Raw genomic sequence first — 22196 nt, 5'->3', positions numbered from 1 at the left:
ATTTATGAAAACAGAGTTGCCAAATAAACCAAAATACTTATAGGAACACTTTTTGTGGTAGCAAAGAACTGGAAACAAAGTAAACGCCTATTGATTAGGGAGAGGCTGAACGAACCATGGTAACATGAATAAAATGGAGTATTACTATGCTGTAAGAAATGACAAATATGATAAATCCAGAGAATCATAAAAGGACTTAAGCAAACTGATGCAAAGTGAAATGAGCAGAACCAAGAAACCAACATACACAAAGATTACAACAATATAAGTCAAAAGAACAATCATAAATACATCAAAAATGGATTTTTCAAAATTACACAGAACAAGCAGAGTCTTGAAGAAGAGATATGAAAAGACACCTTCCCTACTCCTTTGCAGAGGTGGGAAGTCCAAGGGTGTGGTTCATTGTGTATAGTTTCACAGGTTTTTTTCCCCCCCAACATATTGATCAGTTTTGCTGGTTGTTGTTTTTTTTTCTCTTCTTCCTCCTTTTCCTTAAAAAAATTGTTTTGTATCTATATATAAATATATCCACACTTAAATGTAGCCTTCTGGGGGGAGAGGAAGGAGGAAAAAAAGAACAAAGTAAAAAGTTCACAGCAGAGAACAAAACTTACAAGGAAGCAAAGATGGATAGCTCTCAATATAACAAGTAGTATTTATTACATAGGCTTTCTTGAAATGGAAATTTATTGCTATATATTTTGAATCCTCTCTTACATTCTGCCATGCACATGACATGTTTTTTTTTCATTTCTTATTTTGAATTTAAGTTTTAATATCTAAGTTTATAAATGTGGGGGTTTTTTCTTTTTTATTGTGTATTTAAGTTTTGGGAAATGTTTTTAATTCTTTTGTTATATGAAATGGCTTTCTGGGAGGGATAGGAAGAATAATATTGGGAGAAATGTAGGCAATTTAGTTACAAAAGATACCAATAAAATATTTTTTGTTGTTTTAGAAAGAAAGCTCTCAGAGGCACTTGCCAGATACATTAATATATACGATGGATTCTTGCACTGCATAAGAGGTTAGACTAAATGACCTCTAAGTCCCTTCCGTTTCTAAGGCTCTATCACTCGATGACCTATCCTGGGCTCAGTTTAACTTTCCGGGCAGGCAAATTTCTTTTGTTCTTTAGTGTCTGTGGTTCAGACAGGGCTGCCTGCCAACTGGGCCCTAGACTCAAGGCTCTGCCATCTCTCCTTTGTTCCCAGAGACTTGTAAAGGAGGCCTGGCTACTCCCACAGGATGCACCCCCCCCCCACATAACTCAGAGTCCCTAAAGACACATTCTTTTCAATGCTGCAAGGTACTAGAGCCCAGCCTCACCAAGTAAGCTGCATCCAAAGTGTCCAGAATAAGGATAAGTAACTTTATTACTTCTCACAGAAGGAAGCAGCTTGTACCCTAGGAGCACATGAGAGTACAGAATAGACCCAGTGCAGAAACATGTCCCTGCAATGATTTTGGCAGTGAGAACTATGGGCCTGGGGGGAATGGTTGGCTCCAACCAGGGAGATTCAGGGTTCCTGCTGGCATCTGCCAGGGTCCCCAGCCCTGGGGCTTTGAAAAAGCTGAGGCTAAGGAGGAGGATCATGCTCCCCCAATTAGGGTACTGTCCTCGGGGATAGAGGCAGACAGGCAGAAATTGGAGTTCCTGTTCTTGGCATCACCTATGCCGTTTTCGGATCCCCTGTAGTTCCTGGTGGATGGCACTGAAGCTGGGTCGCTGGCTTGGATCATAGGCCCAACACTGCTCCATCAGCCGGAACACAGCATCTGGGCACAGGTCTGGGCAGGGCAGGCGCCCCCCTGGGAGTGATAAGAACAGGTGAATAATGAGAGTTTAGGAGACTGGAGGTCCAGAAGAAACCCAATAATCATCAGTGGCTCTTCATCTTTCCCATGGATCTCTCATTTCCCAATATAACATCTACCATCTTTGGATTAATTAGATCAGAGTTTCTTCATTTTTGTTTGTGTTATAAACCTCTTTGGCATTCTGGTAAAGCTTCTAAAGACCTCTTCTCAGAATAATGCTTTAAATGTCTAAAATAACCTATATAAAGTGCTTTGTAATCCTTAGGTGCTACATAAATGCTAGCTATTATTAAATGCATAAAATAAAATTTATAGTATTACAAAGGAAACAAATTATAATAAATAAAGATGTAATGTTTTTTCTATCCAAAGTCACATATCTCTTTGAAATCTGTTCATGGGCCTTGTGGCTCCCAAGTTAAAAAATCTCTGGCCTAGACAAATTGCTAATGTTCCTTCCTGCCCTAAATCCTTTGAATTTTTGCTCAAGTGAAGAGTCTTAGGGATCAATAAAAATCTAGCTGTCAAGAAGGCCTGAGTTCAAACACTGCCTCAGACACTAGTTGTATGACCCTAGGAAGTCACTTCTCAGCCTCAGTTTCCTCATCTGTAAAATAGGGCTAATAATGACTCCTATCTCATAGGGCTACTATGAGAACTGAATTAGATAACACACATTAAAAGCTAGCTACCAAGGAGAAGTGGACTCACAACTTCCCTGATGAAGTTGAAACCTGGAAGTTTACAGCTACTGAGAGGGGAAAGCAGTCACCCTTCTTACCCTTTTCTACAAGCTCCCGAGTCTGTTGGTTGCTGAGGTTGGAGTAGGGAGATGCTCCCAGGCTGAAGGTCTCCCAGAGCAAGATTCCAAAGCTCCACACATCACTCTCAGAGGAGTAGCGCCCTGTCAGGAGAACCAAATTGGGATTAAAGAGAAGCCAGTGAAGCCAAGAAGGTTCTTGGCCTTCTCACCAAACTAATGAGACAAGAAGAATGTGCTATACATGTTTGGCTGGGAGCATAACGTTGACTTAGGGATGTGCAGCAGTAGAGTAGGGTCTGGAAGCTGGGCTAGGCCAGTTGCAGAAAGGGAAGAGGCTATAAAGGATTTGTGTGTGTGTGTGTGTGTGTGTGTGAAGTTGGGTTGCTGGGTGAAAGGAGGAATGTTACAAATAAACTCTGACTCAACTCTATGGTACAAGATATGTAGAGAGCCACTTCCAGGTTCAAGATAGCCACCCATTAAAGAGGACACCTTATATTGAGCTTGGTTAGGGATCAGGGGCCAGGTAGGGCCAGTGTGATTACAGGAAAGGAGTTGGTACCATAGTTAAGAGCTTCGGGTGCAGTCCATTTGACAGGGACCTGTCTGAGACCCCCTGAGGCTGCGTAGATACCATCAGCCCCCTCTCTAGACATTCCAAAATCACTGATCTTCAGCACGTTCTTCTCTGTTACCAAGCAATTCCGAGCAGCCAAGTCCCTGGGGAGAGCAGTAGCACAAGGAACTCAATCCATAAGAACTCCCAACTCTGAACCTGGAGTTTTCCCAAGGCCAATCCTAATGACCCCAGCCCCTCAACTTTAGCAAAGGGTCAGGGTGCCATCCACCATCATCTTGCCTGAAGGGCATAATGTCCTCTGAGCACTCACCGATGGATACAGTGCTTGCTCTCCAAGTACTCCATGCCAGCAGCTGCATCTCCCACCATCTGCAGCAACAACTTAACCCGAAGCCGGGCACCCTCTGTCCGAAGAAAGGTCAGGAAGTCCCCACCTGAGGACGGAGTGAGGGGAACACAGGGTATGGGCATCTCATTACCAGATACTGGAAAAATCATCACAGCCAGTCAGAAGACCTATATTCAAGTTATGCCTCTTGTTAAATGAGATAATTTATGTAAAGTGCTTCTAAAACCTAAAGTGCTAGATCAATCAATCAATAAACATTTATTAAGCACATATGTGCCAGGTCCCCTCCTGAACCTTGTTGTTACAGAGGGGCTTGCATAACGCAATGAAACTATGAGCTACACTATGAAGGGTTACACAAGATAGATAGGTAATAGTGGAGAGTTCTGACAAAATGTGATCTATTGGAGAAGGAAATGGCAAACCACTCCACTATCTCTGCCATGAAAACCCCATGGACAGTCTAGAGGACAGAAAGGCCTGGTGTGCTATTGTCCACGGGGTCCCAAAGAGTCAGACACGACTCACCAACGACAAAAATGTCCCAGAAGCAGTGTTAGATAAACATGAAGTATTATTATTGTTATTATTATTATTATTATTCCTAACTATGTGACTACTGACAAGTTGAGGGTAAGTCTAAGTGATGCAGTGGATAGAGCCAAGAAGACCTGAGTCAAAATCTAGTTTCAGACTCTTAGCTGTGTGACCTGGGCAAGCCACCTAATCTCTGCTTGCCTCATGTGTAAAATGGGGATAATACTAGAACTACCTCCTAGGGCTGTTGTGAGGATGACATGAAATAATAACTGTAAAGCACTTAGCACAGTGCCTGGCATATGGGAGGTGCTACATAAATATTGGCTATTATTATTATTATTAACTCAGTTTCCTCATCTGTAAGAAGGGGATAATAATACTTGTGCTAGGTTGTTGTGAAGAAAGCCCTTTCTAAACACTGAAGTGCTAGATAAGTATGTTATTGTTAGGATTGTTATTTTCCTTCTGCGCTTCTCATTCATATTTTTTAAGCCTTCAAAAAATACAATTGGGGGTTCTTACTCTTGAGGGATGGAAATGAAAGAGAGAAGGTATCCAGGTCTGATGAAGGCAGCTGAGTGCCTTAGCACTGCCAGAGGAAGCTCTTTGGGTAGACTGTCTTCACTAACCTGGAGATACTCACCTTGCACCAGCTCCATGACAATATAGATAGGCTGTTTCTGGGTACAGACGCCAATGAGTCGCACAATGTTGGGGTGGCTGTACTGCTTCAAGATTCTGTGAGGGAATCACCAGGGGGAGGGATTTGGTCATGGCCAGATGCACAACCCTACTTTAACATAGTACAATATGGGTCCTCTCTTCCTCAGCACCAGGGAGATGAAGAGTATACCTGAGTAGGGGTGGAGCCAGCAGCAGGAAATGAAGGTAGCTACCCAGAGCCCAACATAGCGGGGGCTACAAAAGGCCCCTTTTAATATTACTTTTTGTAAATGTACCTGTTGTTGACAAACTCTGCTCTCAGTGGCATGGCATTTATCTTGTTTTATCAAGTCACAGATATTATAATGAAGATTTCAAACCCACAGGAAATAATAAGTAATGGTAATAAATAAAGGGTTTGATTTTCACATGCTGAGGAACACAATTTCCAAAATTTATTGAGAGATTCAACTGTCTTTTCCAGGCTCTGCTAGGATCTCCCTGTGACATGAGCTATAAAAGGGTAGTGACTATGTCTTGCCTAAATTTTATATCTTTCCCTAAGTGCACAATTTAGGTGTTTGACACAAGTAAATTGAATAGGAGTTAATCGGCTTGTAAATGAGTTAGGGCCGACTAGGAGCTTGCTATGAATCTACATTACTACTACTCACCTTGCTTCCTGTAGAAATTTGGCCTTGAGATCAGGTGGGAGAGTTTCCCGACAGGATTTCACTGCCACCAGAGTATTGTCGGCCCGGAGACGGCCACTGAACACTTCTCCAAAGTTCCCCTGAAACAACCTTAGGTTCAGACCAGAGTCCTCACCATTCAGTCATCTTGTCTTCATCCTGCTCAATTCCCCTTTCCCCCTGGAACCACAGCATTATGCCAGCCAATTCATCTCCCCTTGCAAACTCTCCCTCCAAAAGATGGATCTAACCCAATGTCTCTCAAGGATTTTAAATCAAGTTGGGGAAACATAAGTGCATATGTGATAAGAAAATAAGCTCCAGTTCTCTATGCTAATTGAGAGAAATGATAGAGAAAACCTTCTATCTGGATTGGAAATGCCTTATTGTTCAGCAGATTTATCCTCCTAATCATGTTTCGGAGCCAGTGTCAAAACTAAATACCCTGTTACCACCTTATACCTTGTCCAATTGGCTAATACGACAAAAAATAAAAATGACAAATGTTGGAAAAGATATGGGAAAATCGGAACACTAATGCATTGCTGGTACAGTTGTAAACTAATCAAACCATTCGGGAGAATAATTTGGAACTATGTCCAAAGGGCTACAAAACTCTGCACACTCTTTGACCAGCAATACTGCTACTAGCTCTGTTTCCCAAAGAGAGCAAAGATAAAGAAAAAGGACCTATATGTAAAAAATATTTACAGCAGCTCTTTTTGTGGTGGTAAAGAACTGGAAATTGAGGAGATGCCCATCAACTGGAGAATGGCTGAACAAGTTATGGTATAGATTGTGATGGAATACTATTGGGCTATAAAAAAGGAGATAATTTCAGAAAAACCTGGGAAGACTTATATGAACTGATGCAAAGTGAAGGGAACAGAACCAGGAGAACATTGTACAAAGTATCAGCAATATTATAATAATGATAAGCTGTAAGAGACTTAGATACTCTGATCAATATAATGATCCATGCCAAATAAAAAGAACTTATGATGAAAAATGCTATCCACCTCCAGTGAGAGAACTGATGCATTCCAAGTATAGGCTGAAGCATATTTTTTTCACTTGATTTTTCTTTGCAACATGGTTAATATAGAAATATGTTTTGTATAACTTCACATGTATAAGGGGTATCATATCACTTGCTTTCTTAATGGGTAGGGAAGGGCTGGAGAGAAAGAAAGAATTTGGAATTCAAAAATTCAAAAAAAGAATATAAAAAATTTTTTAAAAAAATTATAAACTTTAGAAAAAACCTACATACCCTGAACATATACCAACTGACAATGACAAGTTACTTAACCCCCCGGGCCTCAGTTTCCCAATCTGTAAAATGAGGTGGTTGGCCTAGAGGGATTCTGAGTTCCTTTCAAGCTCTCAAACTAGGCTCCTACAAATGGAAGTGAGTGTCATGGGGAAGCCATCTTTAAAGTGATCTACAAGCTGGCTAATAATTGGCCATTGCCAGTATGCAAAGTGTACATGAATATTTGGAACAAGGTTGGCGACCAGTTTGTAGTCAAAGCTTCCTAGAAAGTGTACCTTAATAGGAGATAATTAGAAGACAAGAGGGAGGCTATTTCATGCATATAGCTTAGGAGATGAAAAAGGGGAGATGAGTATGGAAGTATGGGGGGGAATCAGTTAGGAGCAAGTGGGACTCTGACAGAGGAGGCAACTTAGTGTAGTGCTGGTGCTTACCCGTCCAATTCTTTCACCTAGCACCAGGTCTTCATGGTTCAGGGCCCACTTGTCCTGGGGAAGGAGTGGATTTGAGAAAATAAAGCTAATGTTACACAGGAAGGTTGCTGGGCTCCGTGAGAAGGCTACATGAACTTTGGGCTGGCCAGACCTATCGGAGAGGTCTTTTCCTACTTTGTGAGCTAAGGTGGAACACTAAGGTAAATTCTTGAAGGCCTTTACTTCCCTCCTTTCCTCCTCTGCCCTCCAGGTTCTAGGACAAACTTCTCTTGGATAAGTACTTGGTACTGGATGTAAAAGGGGAAAGGGAAGCCATGAGGGTGGGGAGATGGACCAGTTTACCAGAGGATAGGGAAAGAAATCAGAGGTTTGACCCGGGAAAATTACCTTGGAGATTGCCTTGTTCAGACTGATGCCACTTTTTTTGGTGAGGGGCTGCTGGGAGCGGAGTAAGTGGTCAATGAGCAAGGGGATGCTGGGGAATCCATCCCCTTCTAGCCGGTACAGGTTCTGTGAGGTGGATCACAGCAGGAAATCAGTACTCCTAGATGATGAGAGAGGCCTAGCCCCTACAAGAAGATGCTGCCTGACTTTTGGCTGGCCAGGTCTATGGGAACAACTGCACTGGAAAAAGAAACTGTGGTCTTCTTGGCTTAGTTGTTAAGGCATATGTCTTATAATCAGCAAATCAGATTGGTCATACTTAGTCATATCATTCACATACTAATAAGGCCTCCCCTCTGCACCCCCAGATGAAGATACAGTATAATTTAATGAAAAGAACAACGGATTAGAGTAGGAAACCTTGGTTCTACTCCTAGCTTTGCCACGAACTAGATGTGTGACCTTAGTCATTTAAGCTCTCTAAACCTCAATTTCCTTATGTGCAAATTGAATAGGCTAGACCAGTTCATTCCTCAGATTCCTTATAGCCCCAGAATTCCAAGATCCAGTGCCCCTTTTCTGCCCCTACCCTGTATTTTTCTGACTCCAGGGGCTTGTCTGAAACAGGGATAATGGGTACAATTCTCCCAGGGGCTTGGACAAATATATATCCTTCATAAAGCTCCCCTTGAACTCACATCTGAAGATTGGATGATGAAATGCCGAGGCTGCCCATCCCACATCACGGATAGCACGTATTCTTGTTTTCCCTGGCTTTCTCGCACAAGAAAATCCCCAGAATTCACTAGTAACTCTTGCACCTCTGTTCGTGGGATGGCACCATGATACCACACCTGATCCTGCAGAGGCTTCTGTATATCTGGGATGAGCTGCAGTGGTGGAGGGAGCTGGGGGGAGGGGAACGAACAACTCAGATAAACACATGGAACACTTCCCATTGCCTCCTCCTTAATTCATACTCTCATTATTTTTCCCTGGACTACTGTAATAAACTCCTAACTGTCTCACCAACTCACATTTTTCACTTTCCAGCCTATTCTACACATATTGCCAAAAGAACAGCTTGGATTATGTAATTTCCCTTCCCCTACCCTACATGTCCCCCTCCTGATGTCCTTTGATAGAGCCCTACTGCCTACCAAATTAAGTACAAATTTCTCAGTCTGACATTCAGAGCCCTTTACCATATGCCCCTCTATCACTAGTCTTACCTCTCACTACTTAGCAATGTTCCCCTTGCTTTAGCCAAAGCAGACCACCTGCTGTTCCCTGAACACGTTCCACACCTTTACCACATCCACACCCTTATTCTTTCTAGTCCCTCTACTTAGAATGCTCCTCCCCCACCCCCATACCTCCTGTCAAAATTCTCCCCAACTTTGTTGCAAAGAAGGGTCTGGTGTGGGGGTGAAGTGTTAAGGGAAAATAATATTAGTGTAAAAACAAAAGGCAACAATAATTTTTTTAAAAATCCTACTTCTCCTTCATGGTCCAGATTGGATGCCAGCTCCTTAACCTTCTACTATACTCCCAATTCCTCTTGGATAACCTGTAGTGCCTACCACTGCATATGTTAGTCTCAATAAAGGCTTGTTGGACTGAGCCACATTCTTAGAGTAAGGGGCTAATGCATAACCAAAGTCAAAGCCTAGGTGGAGATACTGAAGTCACAGTCAAGGTTAGGGGGTAGAGAGTTGTGGGGTGGGAGGTTGATGGTGAACATTATGGCTTTGAATTCACAGGGGATATGTGGCTAACCCACTATAGGAAAAAACAGCTGCTCCCAAGGAAAGCATTTTTTTCCCCCCGAAAGTAAAGGCCTGAACCACCCTGCCTGACAGGACACGAAAAATAATCTTGGAGAAAAGGAGGAAAATAACATGGAAGGAATGTAGAGTGAATGGGTTTGAGAATGTAGCAATCTAGATCTACTTACTGAAAACTTAGGGCGGAAGATTCCTGAGATATGGTTCTTCAGAATTTCCAAGGTAGGCGTCCTTCCGCCCTCACGCTCCTGCTCCTGTGATCAAGGATAGATTTCAGGGTATGGCTGAGTTTTCAAGAAAGGGGAAAATACATAATAAAGGTCTACTGAATGCTGAGAGGGTTAGGGAGCCAACATTGTCTTTGGCCAGGACATGGGCCAAGCCTGGGGAGCATGACAGTGGGGTAGGAGAAACAGGCTTACTGTGGAGGAGGTGGAGTGCTGGTCATCCTGGAGCACGAGGACAGGGGGTGGCTCCCCAGGGCCCAGCTGCTCCAACTTGCTCTGTAGCAGGTCCTGCTGGGCTTTCAGTTTGGCTTGGCTGCACAGGGCCATCTGGAAGTCCTGGAGTGCCTCCTGTAGGGCCTGGCGCTTCCCAAGGAGCTGTACTCTGTTGGGTAGACCAGATGGCAGATAGAGAAGATTACTCCACTCTACCCCTTTTCTTTTTTTCCCCCTCAAACTGTGACATCAGTCCAGGCCTTTTGGCTCTGCTCCTTCAGTCTCACCTCTCCCTTGGGTGAATGGTTTCTTCTTCCCTCTGAATCTCCTTCTGCATCTGGGAGACAACCTGTTGCCTGCTCATCACCATCTCTGTGGCCGTGGTCAGCTCCTCATTCACTGAAGTTAGGCTATGGTCCCCAAAACATGTGTCAGTAACAGCCCCATCCCTTCCCTCCTCCAAGGAAAGAGCAGTTTGCAGCAAAGATGCTCACCATCTTGCTTGTTACTACCACCCCCTTAACATAACTTTGTAATCTTCAGCCCTCGTGCTACATCTTGGTGTGAAGTCTCCAACCACCCTCCCCCAACAGTACTCTGTGGTTCTCAGGCCACATCAATACTGTTAGCACCAAACTGCCTACACAAACACAAACACAGTGGCATCCCCACTGCCTCACACAAATGCCACGTTCCCACACATACGCGTGCTGTACACTCTCTATCGTCAGCTCATTCAACTGCAGCTCTCCAGGTTCCAGCTGTTCACCTTCCTCCAACAAAGTGTCATCAAAGGTCACACAGGGAGGGGTGCTCGGTGATGATCTGTGGAGGAGCGGGTCAGAGTTCAAGGGTGATTCCTGCACTGGGCAAGGAGAAAGTACTCAATAAAGTGGCTTTGGTACTTGATGGGGACAGGAGAAGGTAGGTGAATTCTTCACGTTCACTTGTAAGCTTACCCATACTGCTGAAGAAAGCCTTCATACTCAGTGTAGGGATTGATGCAGGCTGCAGCAGCGGCAATGTCCCGATGGATGGTCACCACTTCATCCTGTACCAGGCTGCTGATCTCAATGTACTCCTGTAGGATCTCTTTCCTGTTTGCCACCCACCCCCAAGCACAGAGGATCTATAGGACAGCCCTCTCACAGGATGGAGGGAGCTTTCTACACCCAAAGTCCCCCCTCCCATCTCATCCCAGTGCTCCAAGACAAGCCCAGGACCTAATTAACCCATCCCAAAGCATCACTCTGGATTCAGAGGCAGCTAGGTGACACAGTGGATAGAGTGCCCGGCCTGAAGTCACGAAGACCTGAGTTCAAATATGCCCTAAGACTCTTACTAGCTGTGCAACTCTGGGCAAGCCACTTAACCTCTGTCTGTCTCAATTTCCTCAACTTTAAAAGGGGGATAACAACTCTACTTACTTCACGCGGTTGTTTTAAGGATCAAATGATAAGCACTCATCACAGTATCTGGCGCATCACAGGTGGCTGAGAAATGTTTATCTTTCCTCTCTTCCCCTTCTCCGCCTTTCTGTCCCACGCCCCACCCCCAGCCTCTGACCCAGTCCTTGGCGTCATCGCCTGCGCATCTTTCTAACCCTTCCCCTTTTTATTTCTTCTTAAGGGGACTGGTCAATGGCCTGGGAAAGTTCTGCAGGCAAATTTGGGGTCTTTCGATAGGTGGGAAGAGGGAGCACAGGATCATAGGTTGAGAGCTAGAAGGGACATCAGAGATCATTTAGTTTAATCACTCCATTTTACAGATGAGCAAAGTGAGTCCCAGAGAAGTTAGGTGACTTGACCACGGTTGCACAGACAGCAGAGTTAAGATTTAAATTCAGATCCTGGGACTCTAAATTTAGGGCTCTTTCCATTGTACTATGCTGCCAGAAAGTCTATCATAAGACAAACCAGTCTGGGGTTCTGGGGGATGCAGGGGACAATGTGGGAGATAAGGAAAGAGATATGGGGAGCTACAGAAACTAAGCGGGGTGGTCTTTACAGGATTAGGGCCATCTCCTGATGCAGGTCCTGCAGGGACTGGAGCAGGCCAGGCAGCAGTAGCTGGTGGTGGTGCTGATGGTGTAGCTGGGCGGCCCGGATGCCCAGGACATAGCGGTTGTGATGCGCGTAGAGTTTCCAGAGGCTCCGAACATACTTATCCTTGGCCTTGTCCCGGTCCTTGTCTGTATGGAGAAGAGGCTCAGGACATAGGCAGAGTTGATTAAATCCTCCCCAACACTGAAGAGAAATCAGTAAAGATGCACTCTCCAAGGTGAACCTGACCCTCCAGGACTACCCAGGAACTAGCCCAGCCTTTCAGGGCTCCTGTAGCTCAGGGATGACCCAGGGCTGGGCTGGACCTCCAAATCGAGTGGATCACTCCCCTCCCCCAACTCTATATGCAAAGGGCTTTTCTGGACCAAACCAGCCTCTAAGGGGAAGGGAAAAGGGAAAATTTAGTCCAGATGCTCCCACCCCAGCAATTTTTCTAGATTAGAGGCTACTGAGGACTGGGCTTGGTACTTAAAGTACTATTAATTTCAAGTCTAGGCTGGAGGGTAACCTTTCTGTTACCATCTCTATTAGCCAACAGCGCTGCCTAAGTTTCGATGTGCTGGAGACAATGCGGGGACCGATGGGGATGTCAAAAAGTTAAAATACAGTCCTTACCCCCAACAAACAAATTTGTATCCCTTAGGTTAGGCCAGAGACCAATGAGGCATTTGTATGGGTAGGAACTGTGTTCTTTTCTGTTTGGCATTCTTTCTCTAGGAAAGAAGGCTCATTTTCCCCTTGAGTTTGAACCTGGACATGACCCCTTACTGTAGACAGAGGCACCTGGAAAAGGTACCATTAACCAGTGATGCTACCTACCTTTGCTGGCTTCCTGGTATTTGCGTTTGGCTTGAGCACTGTCTCGTGCCAGCACTCGGTATTGACTTTTCAGCTTCTCAATATCTAGGCTATGTATCTGGTAGAGCAAGGGAAAGTACTTAGTCAGCACCTCTTTCTAAATCCCTAACCCAGGGGCTGCTTTGGGGTAGGGATTTTTTTGCCTCTGTTAGAGAGTAGACAGAATCCCTAGAAGCAATGTGACTCTGGTAGAATAATGCTGAAACCCAAGTTAAGCAACAGTCTATTTAGAAATGATAGTAATATAAAGGTAGCTAGGTGGCCCAGTGGATAGAGGGCTGGGCCTAGAGTCAGGAAGACCTGAGTTCAAATCTGGCCTCAGACACTTACTAGCTGTGTGACCCTAGGCAAGTTGCTTAACCCTGTTTACCTCAGTTTCCTCATCTATAAAATGAGTTGGAGAGGGAAATGGCAATGACCACTCCAGTATCTTTGCTAAGAAAACCCCAAATGGTGACATGAAGAGTTGGACACTGGACACTACTGAAAAAAAAGACTCAACAACAGGTGATATAAAAACAAAAGACATCACAAAAAACCATTTAAAGGTTAAAACAAAAGATTAAAAGAAAGAGGATTAAAAATAAGCACATTTCTTTCTTTAAGGTCTGTTTAACGTAGAAGAGGCAACTAGTTTTCTCAAAGTTTGGGAGGTTATTTTGGACAAAAAAAGATCTAAATTCCTTGGCTATTCAGAAGTGCAATGTACGAAACTGACAGTGTACTGAGGCCAGGTCAGGAGACTTAGGGTTCTTCTGACTTGTACAAGTTGCTTTAAGCCCTTATTTTATTTTATTATTAAGGATGTTATTTTCCTTTTTTTTTTTTTTGGCAAGGCAATCAGGGCTAAGTAACTTGCCCAGGGTCACAAAGCTAGTGAGTATCACCCAGCTGCCTCAAGGATGTTATTTTTCTAATAAGTAGATGAAGCTATATCAGAAAGTCATACTTGTGCAAAGGAATTTTGAACACATAACATTCCTTTTAGAAGGGCCTGTGATTCTTGTCATTAAGGAGAATTACAGATGTGGGCATTTTGAGATCTTCAATAAGTCTATTGCTAAGTTTCTAGGAGTTGCAGAAAGTACTTAGAGGCCAAGATTTTCCCAGGGTCACCCAACTAGTGTCAGAGGAGGGATTTTCCTAATCTTCCCAGCTCTAAGATCAGCACTGCCTTTATTTAAGATCTCCTTCATCTCTAAAAAGGAAAAATTATCTTATTTTATTTTTAGAGTTCTGTCCATCCATACCAAAAGAAATGAGAAATGCAGTAGGTCACATTTTGGCCACTAGGTGCCACCATTTCCACCCAAAGAACCAGAGAATTCATTGGTTATTCGGATACTGGAATCTGAGCCGAGAAGGGCCATGAAATCTAGGAGTGGAATAAATTAGGCAGGAAGAGAGGACCCTGGGGGACTGGAAACACATTCTTAGCATAGGAAAGTGAGGGGCCAAGTTAGTGCCACTGATTTGAAAGTGCTCAGTCCAGATTACTAGTCACCTAGAATGGTCTCTGGTGAGCTTGGGGTGGGGTTTGAGGATAAAATTTGGAAAGGAAGGAGTAATGACTCTAAAGATCCTAGAGTCTTGGACAAGGTCAGACAATCTTCTCTTTCCTTCAATACTTCCCTTAAACTTCTGACCATACACTGGATTATTTTTCATGTGGAGGTAGGGGGAGTCCACTAATCCATGATTCATTCCTAGGAGGGATTGGGTGTCACCGACTTTTGCAGGAAGGGAACTCGTCATACAAGAAAGAGAATTGTTTTCAGGTCAATGTGGACATCTGGAGGTGGGAGCAGAGTAGGAGCAGAGGATAAGGCTTGGATAGAATGATGAAGAGAACTGGAAGTAGAACACAGACAGGACTTGAAAGGAAAACTAACAGAAAAGAGGAACCAGAAGAAAAATACTTGTTGAGAAGGAAAGTGGTTTGAGTAACCAGACTAGCTAATTTTAGAAAAGGAAGGAGAACTGGCCATAACTAAGGGGCTTTTCTTTGAATTTTGAACCAAGAAATTCTTAGGAAAGGGCTGGAAAAGAACAAAATGAATGGGCAGATTCCCTAAACGTTTCATAGCCACCCCTTGCCACCAAACCTGTAATTCCACCAAAGCAATCTAGAGAAAGGCTTCCCCAGCAATAACCCCCTTCCTGAACTCTCCCCACCCAGGTTTGCTCTTTATTTTTTGGGGAGGTACTAAAAGGATGGCAGCCTGGGATAGAGGGAGAAGGGAAGGTGGCACCTTAGTGAGGTCTTGTTGGAGCTGCTGCCACTGTTCACTATAGCTTTTCCGAAGCTGCTGCCGCTCACGGATCAGGATGCTCAGCTTGCTCAGGGGGCCTGAATTCAGATCTTCAGCATGCTGCCGGAGAAGCCGGCTTAGGCTTTCAGTCTGACGAGTTATTTCTGCCCAGGACTACAAATTGGAAAGGACAAAGTAGAAGACACTAGGGGAGTAGAGACAGTTGAGTTTCGGGAGGCAGAGAAGCAGTTGGGAATAATAATAGCTAATAATAACAACTAATTTATATAATACTTTAAGGTATTGACAAAAATACATATATTAATGTATTTGATAATATATGTGAAGAAAGAGGAATAAGGGTGGTGGCAAAGTTCAATTGTTCACATTGGTGTTGCCTGGGCGGCAATAATTTGCCAACCTGTTTGGCCTTAGAGGGCTCAGCTGTGCCTCACCACCTCGGACACTGAAATAACTTAGTGAGACTCTTTTGAGGATGAGCCGAAATCCAAAGGAGGTATATAAAAGGAAAATCACTGATGAAGAGCACTGCTTATAAAGAGAGAAAGTGGTAAGAGCACCAGTGAAGGAAATGAGGTAGGAAACAGAAAACAGATGCCCACCTGGCTGATCTGGCTGACATGGTCTAGGTTTCGGACCTGGCTGCCCCCCTCCTGTAAAGCCATGTGGTGTAGCAGCCCTGCATACTCCCGGTCACTCTTTACTCTCTGTGCCATCCACTTTCTCATACCCTCCAAGAGTCGAAGCTCAGCCTCCTGCAACCTTTGCAATGCTCCATGCCCCTGAGGGCTACATAATTCAGATGAGAAGCCCATGGTGTTGACCTGAAAGCAAAGAGTCCCTGAGTAGGTGGAAGTTAGGCAGAGATGGGGACCCAACCAAGCAGATTCTTGGGGGTATGGTTGTAGGGGTACCCATAAGATAGAGCTGCCCTGGAGGCCTACAAAGGAAAGAGACCTTGAGACACTCAATTTCAACTAAGCAAAACAAGACGTCATTTCATTTAGTAATTTTTTGGGGGGGAGGGGTTCTCGGGGACTTCAGATCTTTTCTGGGTGCCTTCTTTAAGTCTTAGCGAAAGGCGATCCAGGATGTGTCAAGAACAAGTCACTATTACACATCCTCACAAAGCCGAGTGAGACCAGAAAGAGGAACAGGAACTTGCGGTTTAAGCCCTCCCGTTTCTTTTATGGGCACTACCAGCCCCAGGTCAGGGTTTTGTGTCTTGCCACCCCCACTCCAGCCCCAATTCCCAAGGTTTTCCTATTCCTGTCCCCCCCCCCACAACCCTCCACCCTTGGCAGAGGAGGACACCAACTCGAAGTCTCCTTAAAATTGATATGGGGGCGTTTCTGATACTAGTAGACGATTCTGGATTTACAGGTGGCTTTATCACGTACATTCTTTTTGTACTGTGTCACTGGAAGGTCGCACCTTTCCTGTGCCAGTCCCTAGACCTCGAGGGCCATTTGGGAACCATTACTCTAAGGAGATGAACGGTGTCTCGCCCACCTAGCCAGGCAGCTGTGCCTCTGGTCCCCAAATCCTCCCAATTCTTCTAGAATTGCCCTCTCCCTGACCTACAGGAATCACCCACCATGCAATCCTACCCCCGCTTCCTCTCCCAGCTCAGGATCTTTGGGATACTCACCTCTATCCTCCTCAATCCTTACCAGCCCCACCCGGGCTCCTCAAGACCCTTCTAAAATCCTCTTTCCTCTTCTCTTCCCCAGCCATTCCCCCCGCCCCGGGATCCTCGCAGCCTCCAGCTCTCCACTTTCCCCGGCCCCCCTCGCCCCCGGTCTTCGAGTCCTCTCCTGCACTCTCTCCGCCGCCAAGCCTTCTCTCATCCCCGGGGCCCAGCTAAGATGCTACGGCGCCGCGGCTGCGCGGCTGGGGGGTTACCGGCGCTGGGAGCTGCTCCTGGCGGTGGCCGCGCTGCCCCCACTCCGGCCCCAGCCCCCGCTGTCTCTCCGTCCAGTTCCTGATTCTGTCGCTTCCTCCTCCCGCCGTTTCACGTGGCCCCGGCCTTAGGGCGGGTCGGAAGAAGGGGAGACCGGAGGAGGGGTGGGGGGGAGTGAGGCGGGGGCTGCTCTGGGACCCTCAGTGCGCAGGATGGTCTCTTCGCGTCGGCCTACGATTGGTGGGGCAGCTCGGGCGCAATGGGGAAAGCTGGTCATCTTTATTTAGTAACCTGGAAAGCTTCTAAAACCTGCTAACCCCTCGCCCCTCACCCCCAGGCCACCCCGCCCCCTCTCCCTAAGCTTCGGATTCTGGATTCTGCAAAGCCTTAGAGCTGAGGCGTGAGGCCCAGAGCAGTCCATCGAGAGGTTCAGTTGATTGCAGCTTGTGGGCTCGTGGCAGGTGAGAATGAGTCAGGTCTGGATGGGGACAGGGAGTAGTAGACCAAGCGGACTGACCTTCCTGGGAATACTAACCCCCCTTGTTCCCCAGTTGCTTGGAAACCAGGGAAAGGGAGGGAGGGACGGTGAGGGGAGAAGAAAGGGTGAAGTACAGAATGCTGAGCAAACCAACGACCAAATACGTCTTCAGATGGCTGATGAAACATACTTTTCACCTCTTGGCAGAGAGAGGTGACGGACTAGAGGTGCAGAATGAGATCTGTATTATCAGAGCTGGCCAATGTGTTGATTTCTTTTGTTTGACTATACATATTTATCAAGGGAATACGTATTTGGTAAAGGAAGGTGGGTGAATGCGTAACAACGGCATAAAAAAAGAGCATCTACATAACATTTTTTAAAAACACCAAAAGCAAAGAGTATAAAGGGGAAACAGCATTTTTGTTACTATGTTGTTAAACTTCATATATATTTCTTTTAAAAGCTGTAACAGAAATTCACAATTTTTTATATAATCTTTCCTGGTTTTTTTTTTGTTTGTTTTTGTAACTTGAGATGTTTGTGCTTATTAAGTTCACAATACAAAAGAAAACTTTAAAAAGAGACTGGGTCTCATCGGAGTGGCAAGAACCATGGGAAACACAGGCTCTGAGTTGGGAAAAGGGTGAAAAGATTGTCAAGTTCTTGGATAGATTCTTTTCCTTGATTCCTTCTTTCCCAGAGGATGGGGCTTGAAGAAAGTACATCAGAAATCAGGGAGTTGGATGGAGCAAATGACTTGTAAGGTAGTTTTCCACTCCAAATCCATAATCCTTGGATTAAGACCTAAGAATAAGAGGTTAGAGGAAAAAATGCCACCCAGGATAAGGGAAGTTTGGGGGGAACATGGTAACTGCCTTGAAGTGTTTGAATGGCTGTCACATGGAAGAGAGACTAGATTTGTTTTGCTAGGATTCAAGGGCAATAGTAAGTGGAATTTGAAGAAGCAAATCTAAGATTGATTTAAGGAAGACCTCCCAAACAATTAGAGTAAACCAAAAATGGGATTGCCTTGAGAAATAGTGAGTTTCCTTTCACAGAAGGTTGTTAAGCAAAGGTTGGAGAACCAACTTATTGAAAATGTAGACAGAATTCTTATTCAGATATGTTGGACCAAATGGCCTTTGGGGTCTCTTTCAATTCTTGACATTCTGTGCTTCTGAGGCATGGGCACCTTAGAATGAAGAAGGGGCACAAGGCTATTAGAACTTTTCCTAAGTGTTAAAAATGAGTGGTCACACCTCTGCCAGGCCAATAGAATGGGGAACCCTGGGGAGAAATCAGGTTGGAGACCCTTGGATAGTACCGCATCAGACAACAAGCACGTAAAGGTCTATGGTAGGGATAGAGAAGTGGACTGAAATAGGACACCAACAGTATGTGAATGATGACCATGATAATATAAAGGAAAACAATTCTGAAAGACTTCAGATGTGATCACAGGAGTGACACAGAAGACTGATAATGAAGCGTGGCTCCTACCTCTTCTACAAGAAGTTATAGAATGCCGATGCAGAAAGAAACATGAATTTTAAAATGTGGTCAATGAGTCTTCCTAAAGCATATTTAAATAGAACATTTATTAAGCACTTACTATGTGCCAGGCATTGGGCTAATCAATGGGAATAGAAATACATCCAAGGTAGTGCCTGTACTCAAAAGAGGTATGGTAACACATAAAGGGAGTCTGTAAAGGTGTGGAGATGGGAAATGGAGTGGAGGTGTAGTTTAGGACAAAATAAGGTGAAAGTTCATCTCACCTATCAAAAGTTCCTGTTTTTTAAGGGAAGGATCCAAAGTTCCCGTGGGAGAGAAATGAGGATGACTTATTTGGTATAAGGGAGAACTTCTATTTGGTGAAGGGTAAATTAATGGGAAATAATAAGGTAAAAAATCAAGAAAGCATTGATTCTGGGCATTGTAGTGTATGCCTGTAATGTCTTTTACTGGGGGGTGTTTGAGGTTTGAATCATTCAAATTCTGGGACTGTGAGCTGCAGCAGGGCTAAAGGGAACTAGATGTTTGCATTATTTGGCACAAATATGGTGAATGCTTGGGAGGAGGAAGGCCCAAGTCAGAAAAACCCAAATTAAAACTTTTATCCATCAGACCTGTGACTACACTTTTAGCCTGGGAGAATAAGGGATCTAGTCTTCCAAAAAGTGATTTTGTTGTTTTAGTCATGTCTGACTCTTTGTGATCCATTTGGGTTTTTTGTTGTTTTGGCAGAGATACTGGAATGGTTTGCCATTTCCTCCTCCAGTTCATTTTACAAATGAGGAACTGAGGCAGATAGGGTTAATTGACTTGCCCAGGATCACACAGCTAAGTGTCTGATTTGAACACATGAGGATGTCTTCCTGACTCCAAGCCCAGTGCTCTATCCACTGTGCCACCTAGTACCCCTTTTAAAAAAAAACTGTAATGGAAGTTCACTGTTTCACATTCAATCCTTTTTTTTGTATACTGAAATGTTTGTTGATTAAAATTTCAATTAAAAATTTTTTTAAAACTGTGTGAAACTAAGCAGGGAATTCTGATTTGAGCTCATGAAGAGTCAGTATCTAAATACCTCCTTGGCTCACTCAGGAATAATAGTTTACATTTATAAAATCTTGTACTAGGTTATCACTAAGGACATTTAGGCAGAGGTTTCTGCCTTCCATCAACAGCAATGCCATCTTCTGATTGATGTGGAAGTTGAAGTAAGTAAGTAGGATGATGTCACAGTAGCCATTTTTTCTTGTACAAATGGTGTGCCCTGAACCCCACCCAGGTCCATATGGGGGATCCAATTAAGTTGACCTGGCTCTCTGATTTCCATTTGCCTCAGGTGCTTCTTCTGAAACCTTTTCTGGTAGGGCTGTAGAGCCAGAGTTGGAAGGACCTCTGAGGTCATCTAGTCCAACCCCCTCATTCTACAGATGAGGCTCAGGGAAAAGCAGATGCACCTCAGATCACATAGGTAAGGTCAGAGGTCCTATCACTCTAGAGTCAGGTCTCTACTTTGTACTATACTGAGAGCCTACTATGTTAACCACTCTCAGTGAAGGGGATCTCAGACTCAAATAATGACAATTCTCCCTGCCAGTTTCATAACAGCAACCCCAATTTTGCCTCATCCTCCCTATAAACCCCATATTTAGACCAATGGGGCAAGAGCCACTACTTTCTTAACAGGAAGTGTATTTAAGGAAAGGGGTGGGGGCAGCTGGAATCAATATTATGAAATTGAAGCAGTCATATGTTAATGTAGAAACTCTGACTACCTAATTGATTCTGAGTTTTCTTGCTAAAGTGGGTGCTTACCTCTGCTCAGCCTAGAGTGACTCTGTGCCAAGCTAGGCTTTTTCAACAACCTGACTCAGAACTCAAGATTCCACATTAGTAAATGCTTTAGGAAGGGAAGTTAGGGGCTCCATCATCTTCAGGTACCATCTTCTTTAATCCCAACTCTATGGAAACCCAACCCTTCAGTGGAAACATCCTTGGTGAAGTGCAAACACAATAGATTCCCAGACACAATGTAATAGAAGACAACACTGAAAGGGTTGTACTAACATGGCCTCCAGTTCATAAATCTATTATCTATATTGTATATTACCTATAAATCTGATTATGGCAGAGTAAAATAGCAATTTCAGAGGACTAACACTGATGCCAACATATGTTCTGCCTCCCTGCAGAGAGGTGGTGGATTATAGATTTGGAATATATTTTCAGACATGCCCAAGGTATTGATATGTTTTGCTTAATTTATTATATGGAAGGGTTCTATTGGTGGTCATGGAGGGGAGTGATTGGGAAGTACGACGATATGTATTTTTTTAAAAGCCATAAAATATTTCAAAAGAGGGAGATTTAGACTTGATGTAAGAATACTCTTTGTAACAGCTATATGCAAAAGTGGAAACAGGCTAGCTAGGGTGGGTGTGGGTCCCCTTTCGCTGGAGGTCTTTAAAAAATCACCATCCTGCCTTTGCTTAGACTATGTCATAAAGAGAAAATACGTTGGAGTGGATTACCTCTGAGGTCCCTTATGATTTAGATTCTGTGATTCCAAGTTTCTTTAGGGACCTGTTTAAAGTGAGAATTAACTACCTTAGAGATGATGGCACACTCAGGAGCTCAACCTACAGGCAGTTGAAGATAAACTAAAGGCCAAGTCTAGCTAAGAAGGACATGAAACTTACAGGCAGGTCCAAGTCTCCTTATTTCAAGGAGTTTACTTATGGTATCGAGGAAAGAGCTAACTCAAAGCCAGGAAGATTTATCCTATGACAATTTGGTTATGTGGCTCTAAGTCAGGGCTCTCAAACTCACTGAACTATCTGTATAGGAGTGACAGATCAACTTAATTTTAAGATGTAATTATATCTATGTTTTATTGTATTTAAATTTTTTTCCCAATTGCATGCACACTTGGGAGTCAGTGTTTGACATCTCTAAGACTGGTAAGGTGCAGGAGTTTCCTATTCCAATGAAATCACAAATCCAGGCCTTGTTCCAAACTTTTGTAGCTGGAAGGCAGTGAATGTCCTTAAATTAACTGCCTCCTAGTTTCTCTGTTCTAATTCACCTGGTTAGAACTGGCCTCAGTTCTCAGGAAGAGTTCTTATTCAAAGCACAGGACTGCAGAAAACCAGAGCACAGCAGCATCAAGCAAGGATCACAGAACTGAGAATTGGAGGAAGCGTTAGAGACCAGCTGGGCCAACAGCCTCAGGGTACAGACGAGGTAAATGAGGTGCAGTTATCTGCCAAAGGTTATGGCTCTATTAAGTGGAGGTAGAATTTGAAGGCAGGTCCTTGACTCCAGATTCAGTCTCCTCCTTAGGCAGGGAAGACAGAAACCAGGAGGAGGAGTGG

General features: G+C 44.2%; 1 protein-coding gene across 1 annotated transcript; it reads right to left on the bottom strand.

The window, feature by feature from the left end:
• Positions 1–634: 634 nt before the first annotated feature.
• FES (FES proto-oncogene, tyrosine kinase) lies at positions 635–16939 on the bottom strand. Its single transcript, XM_020965549.2, has 19 exons — positions 16832–16939; positions 15529–15750; positions 14906–15079; positions 12615–12711; positions 11740–11923; positions 10692–10829; positions 10438–10557; positions 10020–10142; positions 9715–9901; positions 9463–9546; positions 8204–8413; positions 7509–7631; positions 7122–7175; positions 5394–5512; positions 4700–4794; positions 3478–3601; positions 3150–3307; positions 2606–2728; positions 635–1815 (listed from the first exon to the last, which is right to left on the bottom strand). The coding sequence occupies exons 2-19, from the start codon at positions 15739–15741 to the stop codon at positions 1673–1675; spliced, it is 2469 nt and encodes an 822-aa protein (XP_020821208.1). The 5' UTR covers positions 15742–15750; positions 16832–16939; the 3' UTR covers positions 635–1672.
• Between the last annotated feature and the right edge of the window lie 5257 nt (positions 16940–22196).

The sequence above is a fragment of the Phascolarctos cinereus genome, unplaced genomic scaffold (genome assembly GCF_003287225.1).
Source record: "Phascolarctos cinereus isolate Bilbo 61053 unplaced genomic scaffold, phaCin_HiC Scaffold_3;HRSCAF=262, whole genome shotgun sequence".
Classification (NCBI taxonomy): domain Eukaryota; kingdom Metazoa; phylum Chordata; class Mammalia; order Diprotodontia; family Phascolarctidae; genus Phascolarctos; species Phascolarctos cinereus.
This window is presented reverse-complemented; position numbering and strand designations above follow the sequence as displayed.

What these genes read in the sequence shown, in the direction of transcription:
- FES (XM_020965549.2), bottom strand. Translation starts at nt 15,741, where the DNA reads ATGGGCTTCTCATCTGAATTATGTAGCCCTCAGGGGCATGGAGCATTG. An exon ending in AGCAAGCACTGTATCCATCG is followed by an intron (nt 3,308 to 3,477) that starts GTGAGTGCTCAG and finishes TGCTCTCCCCAG; the next exon opens with GGACTTGGCTGCTCGGAATT. An exon ending in ACCCGAAGCTCTTAACTATG is followed by an intron (nt 2,729 to 3,149) that starts GTACCAACTCCT and finishes TTCTCCTGACAG; the next exon opens with GGCGCTACTCCTCTGAGAGT.